The sequence below is a fragment of the Prosopis cineraria genome, unplaced genomic scaffold, assembly GCF_029017545.1.
Source record: "Prosopis cineraria cultivar Desert tree isolate PC_DT_omini unplaced genomic scaffold, ASM2901754v1 PC3, whole genome shotgun sequence".
NCBI classification, from domain to species: domain Eukaryota; kingdom Viridiplantae; phylum Streptophyta; class Magnoliopsida; order Fabales; family Fabaceae; genus Prosopis; species Prosopis cineraria.
In genome coordinates this window covers 38,815,931-38,842,957 of record NW_026555334.1, presented here as the reverse complement: position 1 = coordinate 38,842,957, position 27,027 = coordinate 38,815,931, and the positions used below count along the sequence as shown (strand labels likewise).

Here is a 27,027-nt window from a genome sequence, read left to right as displayed (position 1 = left end):
TCTTCCATCACCTCCCCTAACAAACTTCACCCATCCCCACCTAATTTTAATGCATCTCCCATCCTTTTCCTTCCACTTTTACCTCCCTTGCTTTTTTCCGCGAATTTAAATATGATAAAAGAGTTCACCCCCTTTTGTTTTGTCATGACAGAAGGATTTTTGAGTGACCCCGAATTTTATTAGTTTTTACAGGAATACTAACAAGTTATGAGACATCATTTCGAACGTCGAATGAAATGCTAGTACTTTCTCATAGTGATACTGTTTTTATGGCTTAATTTTATAAATCCTATTGCACTGCCGTGATTAAGAAGAGTAAGAGAGGATTGTTGGTTGAAGTGGTTGTGGATGGGAACGGACCTAAGAGACGTACGTGCAGGGGAGGGTTGTTGGTTGGGTGGGCAATGACAGCACTGAAACAGGGAGCTGTATTGTAACTTTGCAAGCCTGCATACTTTTTCCCTCAAGACACAGTGGTTACTGCTTGTTATTAATAATTAATAGCCCTGATGAGTCATGGTGCTTTTAAATGGTGAAGAGGCACAGGACCACTTATTATTGATTATTGATTAGCATGTTATGGGAGCAGTACCGCTTGAGGCGTATCTGGAGCAACTCCAACCCCACCTTTCTCTGCCACCCCTTGAATGTGTTAACTCCATCTCCCCACAAGTCCTTCACTTTGATGTCTAAAGCATGGTACAAAAAGATTATACCTGATGCCTGATTCAGATGCTCACGCTGTATTGCGCTCACACCACAATATGTATGTATGTATAATTGTGAGTGGTTTGATTGGAAGTGTATATGAAGTAGGGGATGGATGAGAGTGAAGAGGTAAGTGGAGGATAAAAGAGGAAGCAATTAGGTAAAGAGAAATGAATGAAAGTGAATGAGTAGGGAAGGTACAAAATGGAAGGAGGGGTGTAGTGTGTAGTGTAGACTTCAGAGCAGGATGAATTGGTCATCAGAGGAAGCACCAGATTCAATAATGCTTTTATTCAATTGGAGAACTGTCCGAACCTCGCCTTAATAATATAAAATGCCCATAATGAGAAGAAAAAGAGGAGAGGCAGTAGTGAGCAGAATTCAAAGTCACTCCCCGCGCTTTCTTTCTAACTCCACCATACAAGATATGTATGTAATCACAACAATACCATCAGTGCATGACTTGGTTATAATTCTATTTTCCGACCAATTACATTCTCTTAAAAAAAGAAAAAAAGAAAAAAGTCAGCTGAAATTGTAAAAGAAAAAAAAGTCAAAGATGGAGAAATTATAAGTCTAAACGTCAAAAGTGCAAGCGAACATGTTTAGAACAATAGGGGGAAAAGAAATGAAAGTGGTATGACATAACTCCAGGAGAGTATAATTGAGCCATCAATTATGCAAGGCATTGTAAGAGCAGAGGTGTTTTTCTAATAAGGAGGGATATTCCAAAATGCTGGGGAACATAGTTCGGAATAAAAGAAGGAAACCTAAGATGTGCGGAAGGAATAACAAGTGAAACTAGCAATTCGTGGTCCTAATAGTTGTCAGCACAATTGCTACTATCAGTTTATCACATAATCCCCTGCCCAATTCTACGGACATAGGAGGGTGAAAAGCAAAAAAAAAAAAAAAATCAAAAGAAGAGGAAAATGCGAAGCAGAGATGGCGACCGGGCTGCCAAGGGTGGTCGATGAAATATACCAATTGAGGCAAAAGCTGAGAACATCCCATTTTGGGAAAAACCATTTTTTTTTTTTTTCGAACCCCGTTCCTGCCGTGCCATCTTTTCTTTTCTTAATCCAAAATGTACAAGGGGCAAATAAGTAATTCAAGTTGGGGGTCACTTGGACGTTGACAGAGCAATCGAGCAAACTTTAAAAAATAAATTAAAAAAAGGAAAATAAATGAAGAGAAAGAACAATAATAGCAGTAGAAGAGGAAGAAGGGAATGCGTATAAATGCGAGAAAAGGACGGGTCATCTCCTACGATTAACAACTCTGTCGGGCCTTCGTTTGCGTCCGGTCCCCAACCTATGGGACCGAACCACTGTTTTACGGCCCAATCTTCGCTCTCACACAGTCCAATCCACTTCTCTTACTTACACTTTCTTTTTTTTTTTTTAATTATGTGTTTTAACAACATCGGTTCAAATACTATGTTTCTTTTTTTCCTGGCCTCTCTAGCAGTCATTTATCCACGGACGGTCATCTCATAATTGTTCTCATTATCTATTTACCCATTCAGCATCGCCTGTTATTCACTTAACATTCGACTCATTAGATTACTTCTGAGATTTTATTTTCAATAAACTTAATTTTGATAATGGCATCCGGGATTAAATTAAAATCAAGCGCGGGAGATCACAGAAGAAAGGTTTATAATTTTATAAATTTAGATTCTTCATATAAATAATTCATGGCGAGGTTACGATTGCATGGAAGGAAGTAACAGGATTAATAATTAATTAATGGTTAATGATGAGGTCAAAGAGGGCAAAGGGGATTATTTAATGGAGACATGCAAGGGGCTGGATCTTACGGGATCGAAGCAGCGGAATAATATAAAGAAATGAAAACGGAGGCGTTGAACGTGAAAGTTGAAAACCAGAGCAGGGCAGTGAATTTGTGGTCCCCCGATAATTTTTTTTTGATTTTGCTCGACGAATTGTATCGTCAGAACCGTACGGGGAGAGTTGCCATCACTCGCATACTCGTCCACTTGTATGAATTGGAGATACCCCGTCCCGTATAATTCAACACACCATACTCCACCGTAGCGTAGCCAATACTTCAAATGCCTCAGAAGCAATCTCCGAGACAGAATCTGGGACACACCCGCTGCACCACCACCACCACATTGGCCTGCCATTGAAGCTCTTCTTTTTATATCTCCCTCCACATTTCTCCTTCCCCTCCTCTCTTTCATCACTCCCGCTCACTGCTCAATGCCGCCATTCCCTCAATGCGTGGAGTGAATGTTTTGGTTTGACATTATAAGATTTGATAGTTAGTCAAATTAATCATCCGGCTGTTTGACTTTCTGAAGATTTCGAGGTGAATTAACTTCTGTTCCTTACAATTTGGATCATTAGCGAGCAATAATGGAGCAAACTACAGGAGGCCTGCCCGGATCCGGTCTTGCTGTTCGTGAGCACAATAAGACCGCGCTCGAATCCATCCAATTTAACCAAGAAATTCAGAGAATCATGGCCCCGCCCCCTGAAAACGCGAGCTCCTTCACTGCACTTCTCGAACTCCCGCCACCGCAAGCTGTGGAGCTCCTTCACTCGCCGGACTGTGGAACCGCCGCTCCCGGCAGCGCGTCTGCGAAGTCCCTGTGCCAAATCAACAATCAGAAACCCTATCTTTTCCACTCGTTCAGTGGCAATTTAACTTTTCCTGCTAACGCCACTTTGATCGAGCGCGCTGCTAAATTCTCTGTATTTGCCGGGGAAAACTCCCACCCTGAGGATTCCAGCTTGGTTGGACCTAATTCGGGTGCCAATTTGGATAAAGTGAAGAATGAGCCCCCAGAAACCGATTCGAATCCTTGTTCAATGCAGGGCTGTGTTTCTGATCCCACCGTTGAGAACCAGAACCAGAGGGCCGCAAAGAGGAAGGAACGGGAGAAGAAGGTACCTTAATTGCTATAAATCGAGAGTTAGGGTTTCTGTTTTTGGTAATTTGAGTGAGTTTAGTGCTGAAAACATGGAGTAATTTTGGAGTCTGTAAAAACAGGTTAAAGGTTCCTCAAAGAAGAGTAAGGGAGCCGCCGACGAGGCTTCCGGGGAAGCTGAAAAGCTTCCCTACGTTCATGTCCGAGCTCGTCGAGGTCAAGCTACAGACAACCATAGCTTAGCAGAAAGGGTAATCTGACTAATCTCTTCATTAACCACTAATCAATAATTTAATCACATTCATTATTTTTTTTTTTGTCAAAATTTATTTTCACCAAAGTAAATTTCCTTAATGAACTAATTTTATTATCAAATTATGTAGGCTAGGAGAGAGAAGATAAATGCTCGGATGAAGCTTTTGCAAGAGCTGGTCCCTGGCTGCAATAAGGTCGGTCCCTTCAGTATCACTAATCCTCGGTTCCCAGGAATAATTAATTAAGCTTTATTAATTTTCCGTAATGCCCATTATTATCTGACTAATTTGTCTCCCAAAAGTGCAATTATGTCTTAAACAACGGTTCTTGTCATTGTCACCTTTTCACCCAAAAAAAATGCTTGCTTTTACATTAAGAAAAGTGCCCACTTCTTGCTAGTGGGTCTGAACATGGCATTTATGTAATTTCGCGTACTCCCTGGGATTGCATTTTGGGAGATTGGTTACAAGTCCTTTCTGAGGTTAAAGTAGTCATTTTGGGCTTACTTGACAACTTGGAAACAATTTTCTGTTCTTCAAGACAAAAAAAAAAAAAACTTTGTTTGGTAACAATTCAAAATATATTTTAAAAAAAAAAACAAAATATTATTTTTTGAAAAAAAAAAAAAATGAAAATAACTTTTAGGTGTTGGATTATTGTTCTGAAAAATAACGGAGAATGAAAAAATACTTATTTTTAATTTTTTTGTTTTCAAAATATGTTTTATAAAATATTAGTTTTCAAAACAATAAAATAAAAATAGTTTTAATAGCCTTTTTATTTTTGAGGTCCTCAAGTGTTGGGCCCGTGGTCATTTTATCCAAGGTCTCACCGGGTGGTATTGCTGTAGGAGGTAGTAAAGTGTCTCCATTGACAGGTTTCTCTAACTTTGAGGTTCCAAGTTTGGACGTGAATCTGAAACTAGCTGTTCATAGCCTGTAGAAAAATTTACATAAGGAAGGAATATTGCATGTTTGTCATTTTTTGGATAAACTTGTATCATAATTGACATCAAGAATATCGCGAATGTCAGTCAATTTTTTAAACGAACTTGTGATTATTCTTCCAATATGACCAAAAAAAAAAAAACGTCATGTGATATGCTGGAAGAGGCAATCCCTTTCTTGCCTTTCTCCGTCTTCTTGGCATTTTGAAGAGACAGGAAGGTGGGCGTGTGGGATGGTGGAGGGGCTTTTCCTTGGAGTTATTCTGGCTTTAACGTTTGGGAGACGCATATTGTTGGCATGTTGAAACTTGAAACTCGTATCCGTGGGTCCCCCTTATAATTGAGGTTTTAATCTCATCTTGCGATGGTGCCATTATCCCCGAGTTCGGTATGCATCATTATGAGATGACGAAAAAGAATATGAGAAAACAGTGTATTGTTTTGGTGCATCTACCTAACGGCTGACCCAACTGGCTTGAACATTGAACATGTTAAATGAATGTCATCTAGGTGGTGGGGTTGGGGGGGGGGGGGGCATCCTGTTGGGGTATGAGGTTGACTTGGTGCTTGGGTGCTACATGATTTATCAGCGTCCAGCCTCTGATATTTGTTGTTGCTTCGTACATGCTTTTAAGAATTACTCCTGGAGTTTATCCAGGGGGGATGATAATTCATGATAATTCAAGTGTTGTACGCAACACAGACTTCAACTTCAAGACACCAAATTGACTTGAATTAATGTCGGTCTTTGATTTAATCCACGAGTCTACAAGAATATCTCCTGAATTTAGGTTTCCAGTTTTCATCCTCCATAATATTTTGAAATGAAAAGGGATCTGGTTTTAGGGAGTTGTAAAAATGGGATACATTAATGGACAATGGTGACTTTACAGCATAAATTTGGCGCACACTTTTTTCTGAAGATATTAACTGCTATTTGAGCAGCTAAGTCTGTAGACGTTTCAGAATAAAAGGGAAACAGTAATCCGCATGGGGCCTTTTTTCATAGCTTGAAACGTCTTCATTGTGGCCTAATGACTGTGTCCCTACGTTCTATCACATTTATTTTAATTGGCTAGTTGCCTGGTTTTATAACTCGCACTTTTTTCCGTGAAGTCATAACTTTCACATTGTTTACATTGGATTATAAAGTCTTTAATTACATGACAGAGATCTGCGGAGCATCATTTCAATTGTGTTAATGTTTTCCTATAGTAGTTAATCTAGTAAGTAACTAAATATCTTACTTGAAAAAAATTTGCTTTGCAGATATCAGGAACTGCATTGGTTCTGGATGAAATCATCAACCACGTGCAGTCTCTGCAACGGCAAGTGGAGGTTAGACACCCTCGACCTTTTCTAAAATTGTTTAAGAAAGCTTCCGAAGGCTAAGGTTGTCATTAGTTGGTACTGAATATAGCAGTGGATAAGGGTTACGTCGTGTCCTTTTCTTCTGAGCTCTCAAAATCGACAGTTTGTGTAGCTTCTATGAGGCTTTGGAATATTTTGGTGGTCCTGACCCACTCAATGAAAACACACGGAAATATTACTTACCTATAAGCCCTAAATCTTTAAGCAGTCCCGGTTTTATTCTTCTTTGACTTAATGATTTACCATCTGCCTTGAATTATTTTCTTCAAAGGAAATGAAAGTGAGTTTCATTCAATAGCAAGTCCTGCATTGTGGACTTGTGGCTTGAAATGGCAGACTCCTAGAATTGTGCATTGCTCAGTTCAGTGTTGATACATGAAGATATAAAATGGCAGAAAAATTGCCGAAAATGTTTTCTTGAAACATCATTTTGTCAGGCTGAATTTGCATGGAAACTGAACTGATACCGAACGTGTAATAAATAGTAGAAGATTGGGAAGAATGAGGATGTTGGTGTTGATGATGCAATTTAGTGAAATTTAAGTTTTCTAATATCAACGTGATCTCCTGCTGATTGAGTCGCTCTCTGATTTCAGTTCTTATCAATGAAATTGGCTGCGGTTAATCCAAGAATTGACTTCAACCTTGACAGCATATTGGCTACAGAAGTAAGTAATAATTTACCTCATTTCCTCTACGACCTTTTCGATTTTAGGAATTACGTTAAATTGTTTTTGTTTAGTGAAGTCATGTGGTGCTATTTTTAATTTATCTTTTTCGCTTTACTCCCTCCATTTCTATATATAAGGGAAAAAAATTGTATCATATAGTTTAAGAAATTGATTAACTATACTAATTATATTTGAAAATAAAATAGTTAGACTAAAATGCCCTGTATTAATCAACATAAGTATACATTAATCATTTTTCATAAATGTAATTTATGAGGGGTGATTTAGGAAATGTGTAATAAATGTTTATTCAAATCGGTGATTTTGCTTATAAAAAAATACAAGTAAAAAATAATAGTTTTTCTAACAATAAAAAACGGAAGGAATATGAAGTAAGTGGAATGGAATCAGAAGATCTTGCATTCTTAGCTGATTTTCTTCCCCTCCCCTGGAAAGAGAAATCAAAATGTGATTTTAACCAAAGCAAAAAAATTAACTTTTATGTGATGATTGTCCTATCTAATTGTATTTATGTTTTATATGCTTTCTTGTTCAAAATTTTCGAATGGTGACGTGCTGTGGTGTAAATGAAAGAAAATGTTTGTAGTTAAATATTGTGATTCTATTCACTCTGTAAGATGTGCTAGACCTACAAAGAAATTGAGTGTTTCATAAATGTAAGTGTCAACCGAGCAGATTAAAGCTTGCTCTGCAGTCACACACACAGAGAGGTTGCTCTCCATTTCCTGAATCTGACCTGTTTACAAATCCTTCGTAACTCTGACTAAAGTCATTGTGCCTGTACCTTTAAATAGGGTCAGTTGATCCTGAAATTTAATTAATTTTACACTGGTTGACAATTCTCCTTCGTAATAGGGTGCATCTCTCATGGACTGTAACTTCCCCAGCACGGTTGCACCTCTGATGTGGCCAGAAATCCCAGTCAATGGAAACAGGCAGCAATATCAACAACAGTGGCAAGTTGATGCATTCCACCAACCACTATGGGGAAGAGAGGAAGCAAACCATAATTTTATCACTCCGGATAACTCTTTTCTGAGTTATGACTCATCAGCAAATTCAGGTATGTCTTAAGTTCTTGGTTGAAGCTTTTACTGCATATGCGGCCGTCTTAAAGACAATCCACAGAAGCTTTTCTAGTTCTAACTTCATCTTTCTTATTGCCATTGGCATTGAGCTAATACAAATCTACAGAAATTGGAACCATTTGCTGTCTTCACTTAAATTATTGTATGAAGCTATAAATTGCTGGGAAGGACTTATTTTGTAATCATGAACAATACAAGAGCAATTTAATTTTAACTAAACATGTCAGAAACATATTGAGAAGGACATCTTTTAAACAGAAAATTTATATTGTGATACAGCATCTCTACACTCAAATCAGTTGAAGATGGAGCTCTGAAGGCCGCATAGAAGTTGTACTAGTAGCTGGTAGAAAAAGTAGTGTATATACAAAGTATAGAATTAGCAGTTAGCGGTGATTTGAGAAGCATCCACATTCAGGAGGGTTTCCGTGTCTTCTATTTGTCAGTCGGAAACTGGGAATTTCCTCAACCAGGAAGAAGAATTGGCAAGCTATTCTTATTAAAAGAAATATTAATATTATTACTACTATTTATACTAACTATAGGGGTCATTCAATCCAATGCTTCATCTATGAGGTGATTGATTGATTCAGATTGTAAGACCATAGAGTGAACTGTTACTGAACTTTCATGGGAGATTGTTGCTTTGTCTTTTGACTGTTATTTAGATGATTGTCCTTGCTGTAGAGGTGCGTGAAACAAACTACTTTAATTTTGAATAACGTGTTGAATATTGTCTTTCCCATTTTTCCTGTTTCTATCCCAGTGAAGATCAAATGTCGCTATTTGTTGGGCAGGGCTTGCTGCACCGCATTTAATTTTGAATTGCTCTTCTGTGCTTCTATTGCGCTGGGATTGATCCTTGTTTCATACATGGCGTTTGACTTTTTAACTGATACAATTATTCCAAAAGCCAAATACATTAGAATGGTTTTAGATAGATTTGAATTTAAATTTTAAATTTTAAATTTATATATTTAATTTGAACTTAATTTTTCTAATTATAATATTTTAAAGACAGGGATGGGGGCAACTATTGATTTTAAAACCAAACAGGACTAGTGGTTGGACCGGTGAATCGACGACCCAGCTGCGTGTTTGACCCAGCATACTTAAATGACTCGAGATTAACCTGAATTAATCTGCCCAAATTCAAGACTAAAGCGGGTTGGACGGGCTGAATAAAAAAAAAAAAATTGAAATGCATACTTTTTAAACCTTTTCAATTTTGCTTCGATGTTCCTCTCCAGTTATTTGATCTTCCTCTTCTTGTGCGGCGTTCTTGCCTCTCAATTCGTCATCCATCATCCACTCATCCTTAACAAGTGACCATCGCACCACTTCTCGTCCGTCGTCCCTGACCAGCAAGCTGTTTTCGAGCATCATGGGTCTCGCTTTGAAAAGTGACCTCTATTTGCCTGTAAAATGCCTTCATGAAGAAGATGTAACGAGAAAAGAACTCAAGAAGGTCGAGTAATGATTTGAAGTTGCAAAACCCAATGGATACATTTGTGTTGTGTGGGTGATGATTTGATTCCTTCTTTTGCACAAATATTAACGTACCCCAAGCACTGTGAGCATATAAGCAACAGTCACTCACTCTATTTAATGTCAGTGATAGGTAGCTGATGTTTAAATAAATATTTAATTTTCATATAAATATAATTATATATATTACTTTTTAAAATATTTAACTTTCATATAAATATTGACGGTGCCTTATATAATAAATTAAGTCTTGAATAATATTCCTTTGGCCAAAAAAAGTCTTGAATGATATTTTAAAAATTAATATGTTTTCATTTAAATCATTTTATTTGATTATATTTGGTTTGACTCCTGATTCAACTTTGATTAAACCTTTAACCCTAACCCCTAATTTTAACCAGTTTAATGATTAATTTAATTTTTAATAGCTTGGGACAACACAAGCTGAAAGTAATGAGAAAGATTGACTGTGAATTTCATGAGTTTGCTTACATTTGAAAAAATTAAGTTAGAGTATATATTTAAAATTCTAAAGACTTGTGGTTATAAAATTTACTTGGATTTAAATTTAATTTGAATCCATGAATTTTATTTATCTAAAATAATGAATTTTACTTAAAATTTAAATTCAAATACTCTAACACAAATACAATGTTAATCTTGTGCAAACATTTATGATGATAAATTCAAGCAGCTGATGCAGTTTCAATAATATAAAAAAAAGGACAATTTTAAATTCCTTCGTTTTGGTTTCACTCGGAAGTGGGAAGAAACTGCCCTTCCACACCATCTCATCTTTTATATTTCCATATAAATTCTTCCAATGCTGAAATAAACTCCACAGGATAGTATTTGAATACCACGTAGCTTTTGCGTCCAGATCTTTTACTAATAAATAATTTAATTCATATACATGCACAGTCGCCGGACGCAAGATCCCAGGCCAGTGGGACATAAAATGTATGAAGTGTAAAAATTATAGGAAAAATTTGAAAATGATTCAAGAGGACTCAAAATTATAGAAGCCGGGGATCGGTTTCCGCTCATTCATTATTTGAAATGAAATTTGGACCATCCATATTTTGATCTAAACAATTCAGATTTATTAAAATAAAAATTATAAAATAGTCATAATAAATTTTTTATTTTTAATTTGATCTAGATTTAAATTTAGAGATTTCAATTTAATATTAAAATTTATATAATTGATGTATATTAATTATCCCAATGTATTCTACACTGTCTAGATTTTTATAATTGATGTGTATTTTATTTGGACTGTGCAATCAGGAGTGGAGAGAGGGGAGACCAGCAAGGGCCATAGTTCTCCTAACTTTTTAATTTTTTTTTAGTAAAATATAGAGGTTATATATTTTCAGCTTTCATGAATTGGTATATTATAGAAGTTATGAAACACTAAATGAAATTTTTATTTTAATTCTATATATAATCTTTTACATATGTATAGATCAACTATTTTTTTAATTTAAAGATACGATTATTATAGGATTTACTTATTTTTAACAAAATAATGCTACACGTGCTCTTAAAACATTGACATCATTTTATTTTGTTTTCATTTTAATTTAATGAAAGAAATTATAAGAATTATTATTAACAAACTTTGTTAACATTGCAACAAAAATTTTAAGTTATCTTAAATGCTATGTGCTTGATCTTTATCATAAAATCACTTATCCAAAAGTTAAGAGATTTGGTGAAAATATTTTTCTAGACAAAAATTACTTTTTCAAAAATAATCAAGCTATTGAAATGTATGATACGAATGATTTTTACTCTGATATAATTTGATCTCATTGATATAAAAATTTTATAAAAATTAAACATTATTAATGTGTTAATATATTTATTTACTATGATTATCAATTAAAAAAATTAAATAGTAAATTTAATAAGCAAGTAACAAAGCTTATTACATTGAATAAAACTTTAAATTTTAATAATATATTTAAACCACTTAATGCTAATAGGGATGATAAAATTTTTATCAATTTAATGATAATTTATATTGAAAAAAAAATTGTTAAAACATTTATCATAAGCATAATAACTAATTATTTTTATATCATAAAAAATTGATATCAAAACTTAAAATTTATATATTTTGTTATATATAAGTGTAATTGAATATAAATACACGTGTTAAAATATTTATATTATATTGGTGTTATATATATATATATATTTTTTTTTAAATTTTTTTAATTATCATGTATACTTTATCATCTCGGCCTCCTTTAATAAAAATTTTTGACTCCATTTTTATGTGCAAAGTACATCTGAATAATTAATATATATTAATTATAAAAATTTTAATGTTAAATTGAATCGTCTAAATTAAATATAAATTAGATTAAAAATAAAAAATTTATTAAAATTATTTTATAATTTTTATTGTAATAAATATAATATAATAATATATAATAATATTTTAAATCTACACTCTTCGAATTAAAATCTGGGTAGACTTCATCCCAAGTGCTCATTCTTAAACAGAGTAGGAAACCAGTTCCTAGAAGCGATAGGAGCAAATATTCAAAATATTTGTGAATTTCGGCAAGGGGACGGGGATTTGTCCACCACCGGTTTAACTGTTTAAGTAACAGTAACATGCATGCGAGTCCAGACGAGGAAGACACAGAGGCACGTTCGGTGAATTTGACTAGAGCCAGGCAAATCTATATCTTGCATTACTTTCGAAGTCTCAGGTTCAAATCAACTTAATTGCCCCAGAGTTCACAACAAATCACTCTGCTTTAACTCCTTTCAATATTCCTCTCCTTCCTAATGTCCTCCAGCGTTTCCACTTTTTTCCTGTTTCCTCTGCATTTCCTCTTCTACTTCCCATCCATAATCTGAAACTCCGGTATCACTATTTCTCTGCTTCAGCCTGTCTTCCTCATCTGCTATTTCATTCATGCGAGGATCTTTGCTCTGTGAAGAAAGTCCACGCCTATCTTATTGTCTCAGATGCATTGGTATCTAAATCCGTTGCTTCGCAGCTCGTAAACTTGTATGCTCGGTTCCATGATCTGGGCAGTGTCCTTGGGATTTTCGGAACACTAAGGGAAGAACCAAGCACAAAGATGTGGAATTTGGTCATTAAGTCCCAGGTTAATTTGGGACTCTTCCATGCGGCTTTTTTATCGTACAAAAAGATGAGAGCAGCGGAGGTTCTCCATGATGCGTTTACTTTTCCTACAATAAACCTGGCTTTATCTGCCACCCGAATTGATGTCGTGTTTGCAAAAATGATCCACTGTCAAGCAATTCAATTTGGTCTGGATATGGATTTATATTTTTGCAATACCATGATTGAAGTTTACGTGAAATGCGGGTGCGTCGCTTCTGCACGTAACTTGTTTGATGTTATGTCTCATAGAGATTTGGTTTCCTGGACATCTCTGATTTCTGGATATATTTCCGAGAGACATGTTAGTGTCGCGTCTGATTTGTTCAACAAAATGCGGACGGAATTGGAACCGAATTCTGTGACTCTACTTGTCATGTTGCGAGCATGCTGTACCTCTAGAACTCTGAAGGATGGAAGTCAAATTCATGGGTATGCCATAAAGAGCGGATTGTCAGTGGATTCTTCAGTGCAAAATGCTGTTTTGGGCATGTATGCTAACATAGGGAATACTGACTGCGTGGAAATCGTTTTCTGTGAAATTCACAGAAAAGACGTTGTTTCCTCGAACATTTTAATTTCCTTTCATGAAATGCAAGGAGATATCACGGAAGTAGCTTGCATTTTCAAACAGATGCACAGTGAAGAGTTTTCATGGAACATTCAGACTTTAACCCTAGTTTTGTCAGCAATTGCAAAGTCTTGTAGTCTTTCTGAGGGTGAAAGCGTCCATTGCTTAGTTATTAAAACAGGACTATCTGATGATATTTTGCTAACTTCTTTGCTCGATTTTTACGCAAAATGCGGGAAACTGAAAAGATCTGTTGAATTGTTTAGAGCAATTCAATATAAGAGTAACGTTGCTTGGAGTGCCATGATGTCAGGTTTTATTCAAAACGGTCATTTTATGGAGACCATAACTCTATTCCAGCACTTGCAAGCTACAGATCCTGATCCTGATCCTGTAATTTGGAGAAATCTAGTTGATGCATACGCCAATCTTGGTGCTCTGAAATTAGGCAAAGGAATTCATGGTTACCTTTTAAAGAACTTGTTTAATGGAATTGAGGAAGACATTGCACAACTGGAAAACTCCATTTTAAACATGTATGTAAAAAGCGGTAGCATTTCTTCAGCTAGAGCATACTTTGATAGGTTATCGAGCAAAGATGTTGTAGCATGGACAACTATGATTGAGGGATTTGGGTCCCATGGTTTTGGCTATGAAGCCCTCAACTGTTTCATATTAATGATCGAACAAAGAGTTCGGCCGAACTCTGTCACCTTCTTAAGCTTATTATCTGCTTGCAGCCACTCTGGTCTTGTGAGAGAAGGCTGCAAAATTTATGGTTCCATGAAATGGGATTTCGGTATTGAACCAGCTTTAGATCACCACACTTGCTTCGTGGATCTTTTGGGTCGACATGGTTTGCTTAAAGAAGCCTTATCCATCATACTGAAAATGATTATCCTACCTGATAGCAGGATTTGGGGTGCCCTTCTAGCGGCCTCCAGAGTTTATGGAAACGAAAAAGTTGGGGAATATGCAGCACAGAAACTTCTGGAATTAGAACCTGACAACGCTGGTTATTATACTCTGTTGAGTAATGTCAAAGCAAGCGCTGGAAGATGGGATGAAGTTGAAGGACTGAGGAGAGTTATGAGTGAAAAAAATCTGAAGAGGAAACCAGGCTGGAGCTGCATTGAAGTAAAAGGGGTTATGCAAGGGTTCATTTCTGGGGATATATCACATCCTAAAACAGAGGATATTTATGAAACGTTGAATAGTTTGGCAACTGCAACTCCTTATGTGTAAATAATATATGTTATTTGATACGTATCTCCTTAAGAGTATGAACTATTATGGACACACTTGACCTGCGTACTACATACAGAAGTGAGATTCAAGTGCCTTTGATTCTGATGAGGCATGCATTCAAATTTTTAGAACCGCGTGTGGATGTATGCTTCATTCTGAGGCTCTGGATATATAAAAGTTGAAAGATCGGTATGGCAAATACATTCAACCTCTTTATATTTGCAATATTGTTCGTCAGGCGCCTTTATAGATCAAATTTGAACATCATTTGAGCAATGATTGGTTTGGTGGTGTTTTTCGAGTCCGAGACTTCAGTTGAGTTTTGGGGTGATGATTGTTAATATGATCTGAAAAAAAGTAATTTGACTGTCCAATGGATGTTTATGAATATTTAATGTTACGATGAAAAATGTTATATTTTAATTATTTTAGAGATAAAAATGTTACACTAAATGGTTTAAAATGTTGAGTACTTTTTGAAAAATACTTAAGAAACAAAATTGCACATTTACCCTTTTTAATTTGTTCACATTGATGCAAAATGATAATGCATGCATATTTTAAAACGTATGCCATGATTTTTCATAAACTTTCACCAGAGATGTGCTTTCAAGTTTCACCTGCAATTTTCTAGTGATACAAAGTGCAATGCTTAAGCAGCTTGTCACAATAAGCAACTGTCTTCGTTATCATAATCTCGAACTCAAGCCAATTTGTCTGCAGTTCATTTCTCTGACAATGCTACCTCCAAATTATTGTGTCATTTTTCTTTCACAATATTGACACGACATCCTTCTTGCATGACAGCATCAAAGGGTTAAAAACTGTCAAATTAAACAGAAGATCATCAACACCATCCTTGCAACTAATTATGTAAGTGAATGAGAGTATCTCTTTGTCTGTTCATTTTATATTCACAGAGTGACGCAAAAAAAAAAAAAAAAGTTCTGTGGTTGGCCTCTTATAACATCCTAATTTAAATTTTTAGAACCAATTAGAGTTAATAAAAATTTGAAAGACTATTTAAAAGTAAATAAATTAATTAGGAGATATTTCTTAGTTTCACATAGGACAAGTTAAGATTTTTAGTATTTATTTTGTAGAAATTTTACAAAAAAAAATTATTTTATATTTGGTTACAATAATAAAATTTGATTATTATTTATCTATTTTTAAAATTTGTGATATCTTCATGGTTCTCTTTTTGTAAAAAAAATAATTTATTATTTAATTATTTTTAAATTTTATAATATTTTTTGCGTTTTTTCTCATTTTTATTGTCAAATTATTTTCAAAATATTTTATCAAAATAATCAAAAAATTATTTTTTTGAAAACTCCTATTATTTTTAAAATTTTAAAAAAATAGTATAAAATTTAAAAATAATTTTTTAAAAAAGATAAGTGTTTTATCGTGAACAAAATCCTAAGATTAAAAATAAATAATTTTTATATATTTTAGAGATATTATAAAAAAGAGTTTTATTTTCTAAATATTTTATAAAAAGAATGCATTATTTTGTATTTTTAAAATTTATTATTTAGTTATTCTTTAGATTTTATAATATTTTTGTATATTTTTTTTACAAAATAATTTTTAAATTTTTATGATATTTTGGTTTACATTCACATTTTATAGGATTCTCTTCCATCGACTAAAACAAATTATTTTCAAAAACTAATCAAAATAATCACAAATTTATTTTTTGAAAACTATTATCTTTAAAATTTTAAATAAATATCATAAAATTTAAAAACGTATTTTTTAAAAAAAATAAGTGATTTTTGTGAGAAAAAATTAAGATTAAAAATAAGTAATTTTTCTATATTTTAAAAATTTTATGAAAAAGTTTTATTTTGTATAGATTTTTTAAAAAGCAGGAATTATTTATATTTTTCAATTTATTTTTTATATTTATACTATTTTTATTGATTTTTATTTGCAAAATTGATTTTTTTAAAATTTTTATTATATTTTCGTAATCTCCCTACTCTAATTATCATTAATTCCAAAGACAAGGTAATCAAGGGTCTAAACCCGATAACAATTACTAAGTTTGTCAAATTTATAAATGGAATTTCATGTTTTTAATAATTTAAAACATCCTGAAGGATTTTTAAAACTGAATATCAAAGTTTATTTTATGTGTGGAAGCATGGGATCATAAAAAGAATCAACACATTTGCTTAAAATATAAAAATAGTGAAATAGTGCAGAATATAAGGCATGTATCATAGCTTGTGAGCTTTTATGTCATACGTAACAGCACATTGCACACTTTTTAATGGCAAAATTTGCTGTCATTTGACAACACTCAAGGCAACTTCTAACATGTTTCATTTCTCCTTTGATGATCGATTGACATAATTTAAGTGTTTACAGAGAGTTTTCTTTTGACTCAGCTATTGGCTTTGATTTCACAATAAAATTATCTCTCAATAGAAAGTTGAACACTCATTTTAAATTTTCATCTTTTTCACCATTTACACAATACTTAAGTATTCAAAACTCATACAAAAAGCCAAAAGCCAAAAACAACACTCAGCTTATAATCAATAGATTAAAAGGACCATTGCAACGCACCACATCACTAACAATACTTACAAAATACATTTTTATTGCTCAATTCCTTGATCTCAAAAATAAAAGAAGGAGCTTTAATCTTACATGTCATCAAATAATCAACACAATTTACCTGTCATACATGACTCTTACTTACACTAATATTTTGGTCTTGTTATAGATCTTATAATCCATACACATACACCGTAAGGCCTAAAATACACTATACAATTTAACAAAATGTGTAATGCAAGTAAGTAACAATTGAATTATTCCTAATTGAAAATTATAACATCCCAATTTAAATTTTAATAGTTAATTTGGGTTAATAAAATTTACAAAAAATATGTTTAGAGGTAAGCAAATTAGTAGGAGATGATTATTAAATCTAACTTAGGATATAATTCTAAAATAAAAAAATATAATTAATTAATTAAAAAAATTAATTAAATTATTATTATTATTATTAAAAAAAAAGAAAAGGTATGAGAAAGAGGAAGGAAAGAAAGAAGAAAAAGAGACCAGCTTTCGGTGCGTCCGCATGCAATGATCATACATATAAAATAATAATAATAAAAAAAGAGAGGAGGAGGAATGGAGCTTTCGGCGTAAGTGCGATGTACATAGATATATAAAAAGAAGGAAAGGAAAGCAAAAAAAAAATGTAGGGCCCACATGTTTTTTAAAAAAAAAAACAACAAATGTCCTCTTCCCTTTCATTTTCCTTCTCTTCTCACTTCTCTTCCGCGCACAAACAGAGCAAGCGACTGTGAGCGAGTTCATCGACGCAGCGTGTTTAAGTTTTAAAGGTGAGACTTCCTAATAGGATAATTAGGGTGAGATTTCAAGCTTTTCAAGATTAAATAAGTGTTTTGAAAATTTTTCTTATTCATCTAGCTCCTTTAGTTTCTGATTTTGTGATGGTGAAAAATTTAAAATTTGAAAGAGGGATGAATTTATGTTGAATAAATATAGTTTTTGAGGTTGTTAGTAGTATAATAAATGTTCTAGAGTATAAATTTGTTGATGATCTTTGAATTTATGGCTTATGGATCAAATCATAGACTAGATTTTTTTTATCTGAAAATATATGTTGATTTATTAAGGTTTAGATGATTATTTGGGATGAGAAATTATGGCTATAGGATTATGATTCTAAGCTAGAGACTCAATTTTTAATTTTTGGATATTTTAGGTGCGAATTTATGAAATAAAAATAAAATTTTGATAATAGAAATTAGTTTAGAAGTTGATTTTTAGATTATTAATGTTTATTGATAATTAAAAGAGGAGTTAAAAATTTTACTTAATAGTATTAACTCTAGATTTGTATTAAGATTGAGATTAGGAATTATGTTATATTTTTAATTCTATTATTAGAATTATTTTATTAGTTTCAAAAATTGAAACTAATATTTATAAATAATATGTTATTTGTAGATTGTATTATTGGTGAAGATTGTGTGGGAGAGAAATTGTAAGGAATAATTTATTGAAAAAGCCACAAGGTAACCATGCTTTTAATTTGTGATTAGTGTTATTTCATGTTAATTGGGTGATTATTGAGAAAATTATAAATTTTGTCATATTGTATAATTGTGCAATATTATTATGAATTTGTTTGATTATTGTGGGACGTGTTGGGAGACTTGCTATTGTTGTTGTATTTTATGTGCCACGTGGTACGCCCCTATTGGAGCTCAATAGGTGGTTTGTAAGGGCTCGGGCTAATCTACCTTTGACCGGGTAATTTAGCACCGAGTGAGGGCTACGGCTCGAGGTTAATGGAGGGATATAAGGATGATTGTTTATGTATATTGTAATATTTTTTATATTTTGTTGGAATTATATTATTTTTAATTCTCACTTAGTAAGCACACACTTAACTGTTTGTATACACCATCATAAATTGGCTTTGGTTACTGAGACTTTTGAGTCTCATTATGTGGTTAACAATTTTCAGGAGAAGAGCCACGAGTGACACGTGGAGGAGTCCCAGAGGCTTAGTGGCATAGATCCACTGTCTCTTTTGGGTATTTGATTTATGATTTATAATGTGTTATATTGCCAATATTAGAGCTTTTTGTTTATTGACAATTATATGAATATATAAATGTAATCATGCCTTTCAAACTATTTTTATTTTTGGTATACTTTGGATGACTGTAATTTTAATATTTGATTTACTTTGGATTGGTTAAAATGGCATGATTATGAGGCCAAATAATTGGCTTGTGTTGAAAATTGACTAAATTGTTTATTTTACTTGTTGGGAGTATAAGGATGGACAAATGTGATTTAGTTTACTTGTTAAGAGTGTAAGGATGGACAGATGTGATTTAGCCTAGTGGCATGTGGGAAGGTAAAAATTTATCTGAAATATTATATTATGTAAGTTGAAGCCAATTATAAAATATTTTATATTGAAATTATTGATATAAAAATATGTTGGGTGGCTGTAACCCAACTATGGTTGAGTTAAATTATTTAAAAAAAAATTTGGTGTGTTACAATTTTGGTATCAGAGCTACATGTTTCAGATTCTTATAAATTATGAAGTCGTTATACATTAACCTAATTTATTGTCAATATACATTATTAAATCATAATGCTTCTCCATTATTTTTCTTGTCTTGAGATTAGTGTTCACTTAATTATGTGACTTTCATCCTTTAGGAGGGGAGAGATGGTGTCCGAAACTAGGAGAGGTGACGAAATTGTCGGTGATTCTATAGAGCCAATAGGAAATGACATACCTTCACTGTCACAACCAGAGCCCACACAGTAACAAATGGGGCAGGGCGAGCCCATACAATCACAACTAAGGCAAGATGAGCCAACCATGAGGCAAATGATGAATCTACTGCAAAATCTTAATGATCGCATGAAGAGGCAAGAAGAAGAGTTGGCCACTTTAAGACAATATAAGGAGAATGCCAACCGAGAGGGAAATGGCCAACAAGAAGGAAGCCATACCAAGGTATTCAATGCGAGCCAATCTGATGATGAAGGCTCACCTTCCTATTCTCACCATGAGACTAGTTCGAAGAATGTGAGTCTCCACTCTGAGCAACAGACATCCACGATCACAAAGATCTGGAGTACTTTTTACAAGTTTAATCCTCCTACTTTCGATGGAAATCTTAAGCCAGCGGTGGTTGAAGAATGGATAAATCAATTGGAAAGTATTTTTCGTATAGTTGTGTGCACTTCTAATTAGAAGGTACAACTGGCAATATTCCTATTACAGAAGAGTGCTAAGAAGTGGTGGGAAACATCAGGACCGAAAGATGATTCCTCTCTTACTTGGGAAGATTTTAAAGCCATATTGTTCGAGAATTATTTTCCTACTGCACTAAGAGCAAAAAAGGAGGCCGAGTTTCATGCATTCCGCCAGGGTGATCTAGATGAGGATGAATTTATTGAACAATTCTCAGAATTATCTAAATACTCGACTTACCTTCAGAAACATGAAGACACGGAGTGGATGGCTGAACGATTACTAGAGAAGGCGAGGCCTGATCTAAGGGAACAATTAGCCCCTTTTGAGATCAAGACATTCAGTGAGATGTGCAATAAGCTTCGAATAGTCTCTCGGAGGAAGAGAGAGGCTAGATTAGAAGCTGATAGAGAGAGGAGGAAAGAACCTCATGGGAAGCCCCTTATCCACACCAGACCCATTGGTAGAGTAGAGAAGAGGAGCAGTCAAGTCTTTGGAGGCTTTAGAAATCAGAAGAAGAAGGGTTACTACCATAAGGGCCAAAGCTACAGAGGGAATTAGAGTGGGAGTCAGGGGTCTTACAGGAGCCCAGCAACCTCTACTCCTACTTCTGGTGCTGCTAGTAATCAAGCATGCAGTAAGTGTGGGAAGTTTCATTCTGGTGATTGTTGGGTTTATTACATCTGCCAGAAGCCTGGTCATATTGCTCAATTTTGCTATCAAAATTAGAATAGGGGTAATGATCAGAGACCTACAGTGCCAGCACGAGTGTATGCCCTCTCTGGGCCGGAGGCTGCTAATAACCCTAATGCTATTCGAGGTATAATTCGAATCCTTGATAATGATGTTTGTGCTTTGTTTAATTCGGGTGCTACACACTCTTTTGTGTCTGATGAATGTATGAAAAGATGTAAATTGTCTGTGTGTACCTTACCTTTTGATGTGAAGATTTCTACTCCTGCTGGTTTGACTGTAAAGACTGCTAAGGCATGTCTAAATATAGAGGTTGAGTATGAGGGTCGAAAGACCACCATAGACCTCATTTGTTTGTCTTTGTCTGGAATTGATGTTATTGTGGGGATAGATTGGTTGTCTGCAAATGGAGCTGTACTTAATTGTCAAAAAAAGAGTGTGTCACTCTCAGCTCTTACTATAACCCCTGTAGAGTCCCAAAGTCCTATGTTGTTGTCTACTACTCAAGTAGAACAGTGTATAAGAAAGGGGTGTCAAGCTTTTATGATTTTCTTCTCAATCAAGGCAGAGATTGAAGAAGGTATAGATCATATTCAAGTAGTGAGAGAATTCCCTGACGTCTTTCCTACTGAAGTGATTGGTTTGCCTCCAGAACGAAAGGTTGAGTTCTCGATTGAGCTCGTACCTGGTATGGGGCCTATTTCTAAGGCACCCTATAGGATGTCTCCATCAGAGTTAGCTGAGTTGAAGAGACAAATTGAAGAGTTATTAGAGAAGGGGTTTATCAGACCGAGTGTATCACCATGGGGGTCACCAGTACTGTTTGTGAAAAAGAAAGATGGAAGCCTTAGATTGTGTATTGATTATAGACAATTGAATAAGGTAACCATCAAGAACAAGTACCCCTTACCTTGAATTGATGATTTGTTAGACCAATTAGTCAATTCAGCAGTGTTTTTTTAAGATTGATCTAAGATCAGAGTATCATCAATTGAGGGTTAGAGCAGAGGATATCCCTAAAACTGCTTTTAGGACTAGATATGGGCACTACGAGTTCCTGGTAATGCCGTTTGGGTTAACAAATGCCCCAGCTGTAACACACCAAATTTTTTTTTAATAATTTAACTCAACCATAGTTGGATTACAGCCACCCAACACATTTTTATATCAATAATTTCAATATAAAATATTTTATAATTGGCTTCAACTCACACACTATAACATTTCAGATAAATTTTTACCTCCCACATGCCATTAGGCTAAATCACATTTGTCCATCCTTATACTCCCAACAAGTAAAATAAGCAATTTAGTCAATTTTCAACACAAGCCAGTTATTTGGCCTTATAATCATGCCATTTTAACCAATCTAAAGTAAACCAAATATTAAAATTACAGTCATCCAAATTGTACCAAAAATAGAAATAGTTTGAAAGACATGATTACATTTATATATTCATATAATTGATAATAAACAAAAGCCCTAATATTGGCAATATAACACATTATAAATCATAAATTAAATACCCAAAAGAGACAGTGGATTTATACCACTAAACCTCTGGGACTCCTCCACGTGTCACTCGTGGCTCTTCTCCTGAAAATTGTTAACCACATAATGAGACTCAAAAGTCCCAGTAACCAAAGCCAATTTATGGTAATGTATACAAACAGTTAAGTGTGTGCTTACTGAGTGAGAATTAAAAAGTAATATAATTCCAACAAATATAAGAAATATTACAATAAACACAAACAACCATCCCTATATCCCTCCATTAACCTCAAGCCATAGCCCTCACTCGGTGCTAAATTACCCGGCTAAAGGTAGATTAGCCTGAGCCCTTACAAACCACCTATTGAGCTTCAATAGGGGCGTACCACGTGGCACATAAATACAACAACAATAGCAAGTCTCCCAACACCTCCCACAATAATCAAACAAATTCATAATAATATTGCACAATTATACAATATTACAAAATTTATAATTTTTTCAATAATCACCCAATTAACATGAAGTAACACTAATCACAAATTAAAAGCATGGTTACCTTGTGGCTTTTTCAATAAATTATTTCTTAAAATTTCTCTCTCACCACAATCTTCACCAATAATACAATCTACAAATAACATATTATTTATAAATATTAGTTTCAATTTTTGAAACTAATAAAATAATTCTAATAATAGAATTAAAAATATAACACAATTCCTAATCTCAATCTTAATACAAATCTATAGTTAATACTATTAAGTAAAATTTTTAACTCCTCTTTTAATTATCAATAAATATTAATAATCTAAAAATCAACTTCTAAACTAATTTCTATTATCAAAATTTTCTTTTTATTTCATAAATTCGTACCTAAAATATTCAAAAATTAAAAATTAAGTCTCTAGCTTAGAATCATAATCCTATAATCATAATAATTCATTTCTCATCCCAAATAATCATCTAAACCTCAATAAATCAATATATATTTTCAGATCTAGTTTAGAATTTGATCCATAAGCCACAAATTCAAAGATCATCAACAAATTTATACTCTAGAACATTTATTATACTACTGACAACCTCAAAAACCATATTTATTCAACATAAATTCATCCCTCTTCCAGATCTTAAATTTTCTACCACTACAAACTCAGAAACCAAAGAAGAAGGAAGACTAAGAAAAATTTTTAGAATACTTACTTAGTCTTGAAAAGCTTAAAATCACACCCTAAATATTCTATTAAAAACTCTTACCTTAAAAATTCAGATCTTCCGCACCGGCAACTCACGCTTACAGATGCTCTCTCTAATCGCACATGAAAGAAGAAGGAAATGAAGGAAAATGAGAAGAGAACGGTGGTTTTTAAAAATGAATGTAGGTCCCACAATTTTTTTTATTTTTCCCTTTCCTCTCTCTTCTTTCCTTTTCTTTCTTTTTCTTCTTATTTTTTTATTATTTTATATACATTATTAATGTGCGGCGGCCAAAAGTTTCCTTGTTCTTCTCCTTTTTGTTTTTACACGTTTTCTTTTCTTTTTTTATAATAATAATAATAATAATTTAATAATATTTTTTATTATTATTTTTTTAATTAATTAATTTTTTTAATTTTTTTTAATTTATAATTATATCCTAAATTAGATTTAATAATCATTTTCTACTAATTTGCTTACCTCTAAATATTTTTTCAAAATTTCTATTAACCCAAATTAACTATTTAAAATTTAAATTGGGATGTTACACCAGCTGTCTTCATGGATTATATGAATCGAATCTTCAGGCCTTATCTCGATAAATTTGTTGTAGTCTTTATTGATGACATACTTAGTTATTCTCAGGATGAGGTGGACCATGCTAGACATCTTAAAATTGTTTTGGAGATATTGAGAGAGCACAAGCTCTATGCCAAGCTGAGCAAATGTGATTTTTGGCTTAAAGAAGTTAAATTCTTAGGCCATGTTATTTCAGAAGAAGGGGTAGCGGTGGACCCTAGTAAGATAGATGCAGTGATGAAATGGGAACAACCTCAAAGTGTGACAGAGATTAGGAGTTTCTTGGGTCTTGCAGGCTACTATCGTCGTTTCATTAAGGGTTTTTCACAAATTGCAATGCCCTTGACTAAGTTGACCAGGAAAGATGCTCCATTTTTTTAGGACGAACAAGTGTGAAGTTGCCTTCCAGGAGCTAAAAAAGAAGTTGACCACCACACCGGTGCTCACCTTACCTGTTCCAACTGCTTCTTATACCTTGTATACTGATGTTTCTAAGAAAGGTTTAGGTTGTGTATTAATGCAGGAGGATCGAGTAGTGGCTTATGCCTCTCCACAGTTGAAGCCTCATGAGGAAAATTACCCTACTCATGACTTGGAGCTTGCTGCTATGGTGTTTGCCTTGAAGATTTGGAGGCACTATCTTTATGGTTCTTCCTTTGAAGTTTTCAGTGATCATAAAAGTTTAAAATATTTGTTTGATCAAAAGGAACTCAACATGAGACAGCGCAGATGGATTGAGTTTTTAAAGGATTATGATTTTGAGTTGAAGTATCATTCAGGGAAAGCTAATGTAGTTGCCGACGCTCTGAGCAGGAAGCTTATACATACTGCTCACATGATGGTCAGAGAACATGAATTATGGAGTAGTTTCCATGCAGTAAATGTAGAAGTAGTCGAGAATCGTTTAGCTGCTCTACACATTACTGAATTTGAGAGTAATTTTTGGGAAGAAATTAGAATTGCGCAGCAGAAGGACGATCATTTGAATAAGATTAGGGTAGAGATTGGGGCTGGAAAGGCTAAACATTTTAATGTGACTGATGATGATGTCGTAAGATATAAAGGTAGAGTGTGTGTGCCTAATGATGCTCGATTGAAAAATATCCTACTTGAGGAGGCTCATCAGAGTAGATATACCATTCACCTAGGAGCAACTAAGATGTATCATGACTTAAGACGTGGTTGGTGGTGGCCAAGGATGAAGAGAGATGTAATTGAACATGTAACTCATTGTTTGACTTGCCAGAAAGTCAAAATTGAGCATCAAAAACCAGCCGGAATGCTACAGTCTCTTGATATTCCAGAATGAAATGGGACAGCATTTCTATGCACTTCATTACAGGATTGCCTAGAATATCTTTTGGTCGTGACACTATATGGGTAATCGTAGATCGACTCACCAAATCAGCTCATTTTCTTGCTACCAATATCACGTATTCTCTTAAAAAATTAACTGAAATCTACATAAGAGAAGTGGTGAGATTGCATGGAGTGCCGATAAATATTGTATCTGATCGTGATCCGAGGTTCACATCAAACTTTTGGAAGTCATTACAGGAAGCCATAGGTACTTGACTGAGTTTTAGTACCGCTTACCACCCCCAGACTAATGGGCAGACAGAACGAACCATATAGACTCTTGAAGAAATGTTAAGGGCTTGTGCCATTGAGCTTAGAGGTAATTGGGATAGTCACTTGCCATTAGCTGAATTTGCCTACAATAATAGTTTTTATTCTAGCATTCAGATGGCACCTTATAAGGCATTGTATGGAAGAAAATGTAGATCGCTAATGTGTTGGACAAAATTAAGTGAGAGAACTATTTTGGGGCCCAACATTATTGATGAGACTACCTAAAAGATTGCTTTAATCAAGCAAAAATTACTCACAGCTCAAAGTAGACAAAAGAGTTATGCGGATAAGAGGAGAAGACCGCTTGAGTTTGAAGTAGGTGACCATGTATTTTTAAAAATCTCTCCGGTAACTGGTGTTGGAAAAGCTATTAAGGCTAAGAAGTTGGCACCAAAGTTTATGGGGCCTTTTGAGATCTTAAAATGAGTTGGACTAGTAGCGTACCAAGTAGCATTACTACCCTAAATTGCTGGAATACACAACGTATTCCATGTGTCATAACTGAAAAAGTATCAACCAGATCCTTCCCATATAATTGAACTCGAGGAAATTGAACTCAGGGAGAATTTGACATTCAAAGCTGAACCAGAAAGGATTGTGGATTACAAGGACAAGCAATTAAGAAACAAGACCATTAGATTGGTTAAAGTAATTTGGAAGGGCACGGCTCCAGGTGATGCTACGTGGGAGACCGAGGACAGTATGCGACGTGATTATCCTCATCTTTTTGATTAAGTAAGTAGTTAATAGTTACTAACTTTAAATTTTGAGGACAAAATTTTTAAAAGGAGGGGAGAATTGTAACATCCCAATTTAAATTTTAATAGTTAATTTGGGTTAATAGAAATTTATAAAAAATATGTTTAGAGGTAAGCAAATTAGTAGGAGATGATTAATAAATCTAACTTAGGATATAATTCTAAAATAAAAAAATATAATTAATTAATTAAAAAAATTAATTATATTATTATTATTATTAAAAAAAAGAAAAGGTATGAGAAAGAGGAAGGAAAGAAAGAAGAAAAAGAGACCAGCTTTCGGTGCGTCCGCATGCAATGATCATACATATAAAATAATAATAATAAAAAAGAGAGGAGGAGGAATGGAGCTTTCGGCGTAAGTGCGATGTACATAGATATATAAAAAGAAGGAAAGGAAAGCAAAAAAAAATGTGGGGCCCACATGTTTTTTAAAAAAAAACAACAAATGTCCTCTTCCCTTTCATTTTCCTTCTC

At 33.9% G+C, this 27,027-nt stretch overlaps 2 protein-coding genes across 2 annotated transcripts; both read left to right on the top strand.

Annotated features, from left to right (window-relative positions):
* The first annotated feature begins 2,579 nt into the window (after positions 1-2,579).
* LOC129307106 (transcription factor bHLH48-like) lies at positions 2,580-8,704 on the top strand. The gene is made up of 7 exons (XM_054947974.1): positions 2,580-3,626; positions 3,730-3,858; positions 3,991-4,056; positions 6,078-6,146; positions 6,776-6,847; positions 7,727-7,934; positions 8,239-8,704. The coding sequence occupies exons 1-7, from the start codon at positions 3,093-3,095 to the stop codon at positions 8,274-8,276; spliced, it is 1,116 nt and encodes a 371-aa protein (XP_054803949.1). The 5' UTR covers positions 2,580-3,092; the 3' UTR covers positions 8,277-8,704.
* Positions 8,705-12,078: 3,374 nt separating this feature from the next.
* On the top strand, positions 12,079-14,414 carry LOC129305593 (pentatricopeptide repeat-containing protein At4g19191, mitochondrial-like). The gene is made up of 2 exons (XM_054945583.1): positions 12,079-12,120; positions 12,171-14,414. The coding sequence occupies exons 1-2, from the start codon at positions 12,079-12,081 to the stop codon at positions 14,412-14,414; spliced, it is 2,286 nt and encodes a 761-aa protein (XP_054801558.1).
* Positions 14,415-27,027: the final 12,613 nt, after the last annotated feature.

Excerpts from the sequence above, each read along its gene's own strand:
- LOC129307106 (XM_054947974.1), top strand. The coding sequence starts at position 3,093 with ATGGAGCAAACTACAGGAGGCCTGCCCGGATCCGGTCTTGCTGTTCGT. Across the intron at positions 4,057-6,077 it reads TGGTCCCTGGCTGCAATAAG|ATATCAGGAACTGCATTGGT; the intron begins GTCGGTCCCTTC and ends TTTGCTTTGCAG. Across the intron at positions 6,848-7,726 it reads ACAGCATATTGGCTACAGAA|GGTGCATCTCTCATGGACTG; the intron begins GTAAGTAATAAT and ends CCTTCGTAATAG.
- LOC129305593 (XM_054945583.1), top strand. The coding sequence starts at position 12,079 with ATGCATGCGAGTCCAGACGAGGAAGACACAGAGGCACGTTCG. Across the intron at positions 12,121-12,170 it reads AAGACACAGAGGCACGTTCG|TCTCAGGTTCAAATCAACTT; the intron begins GTGAATTTGACT and ends TTACTTTCGAAG.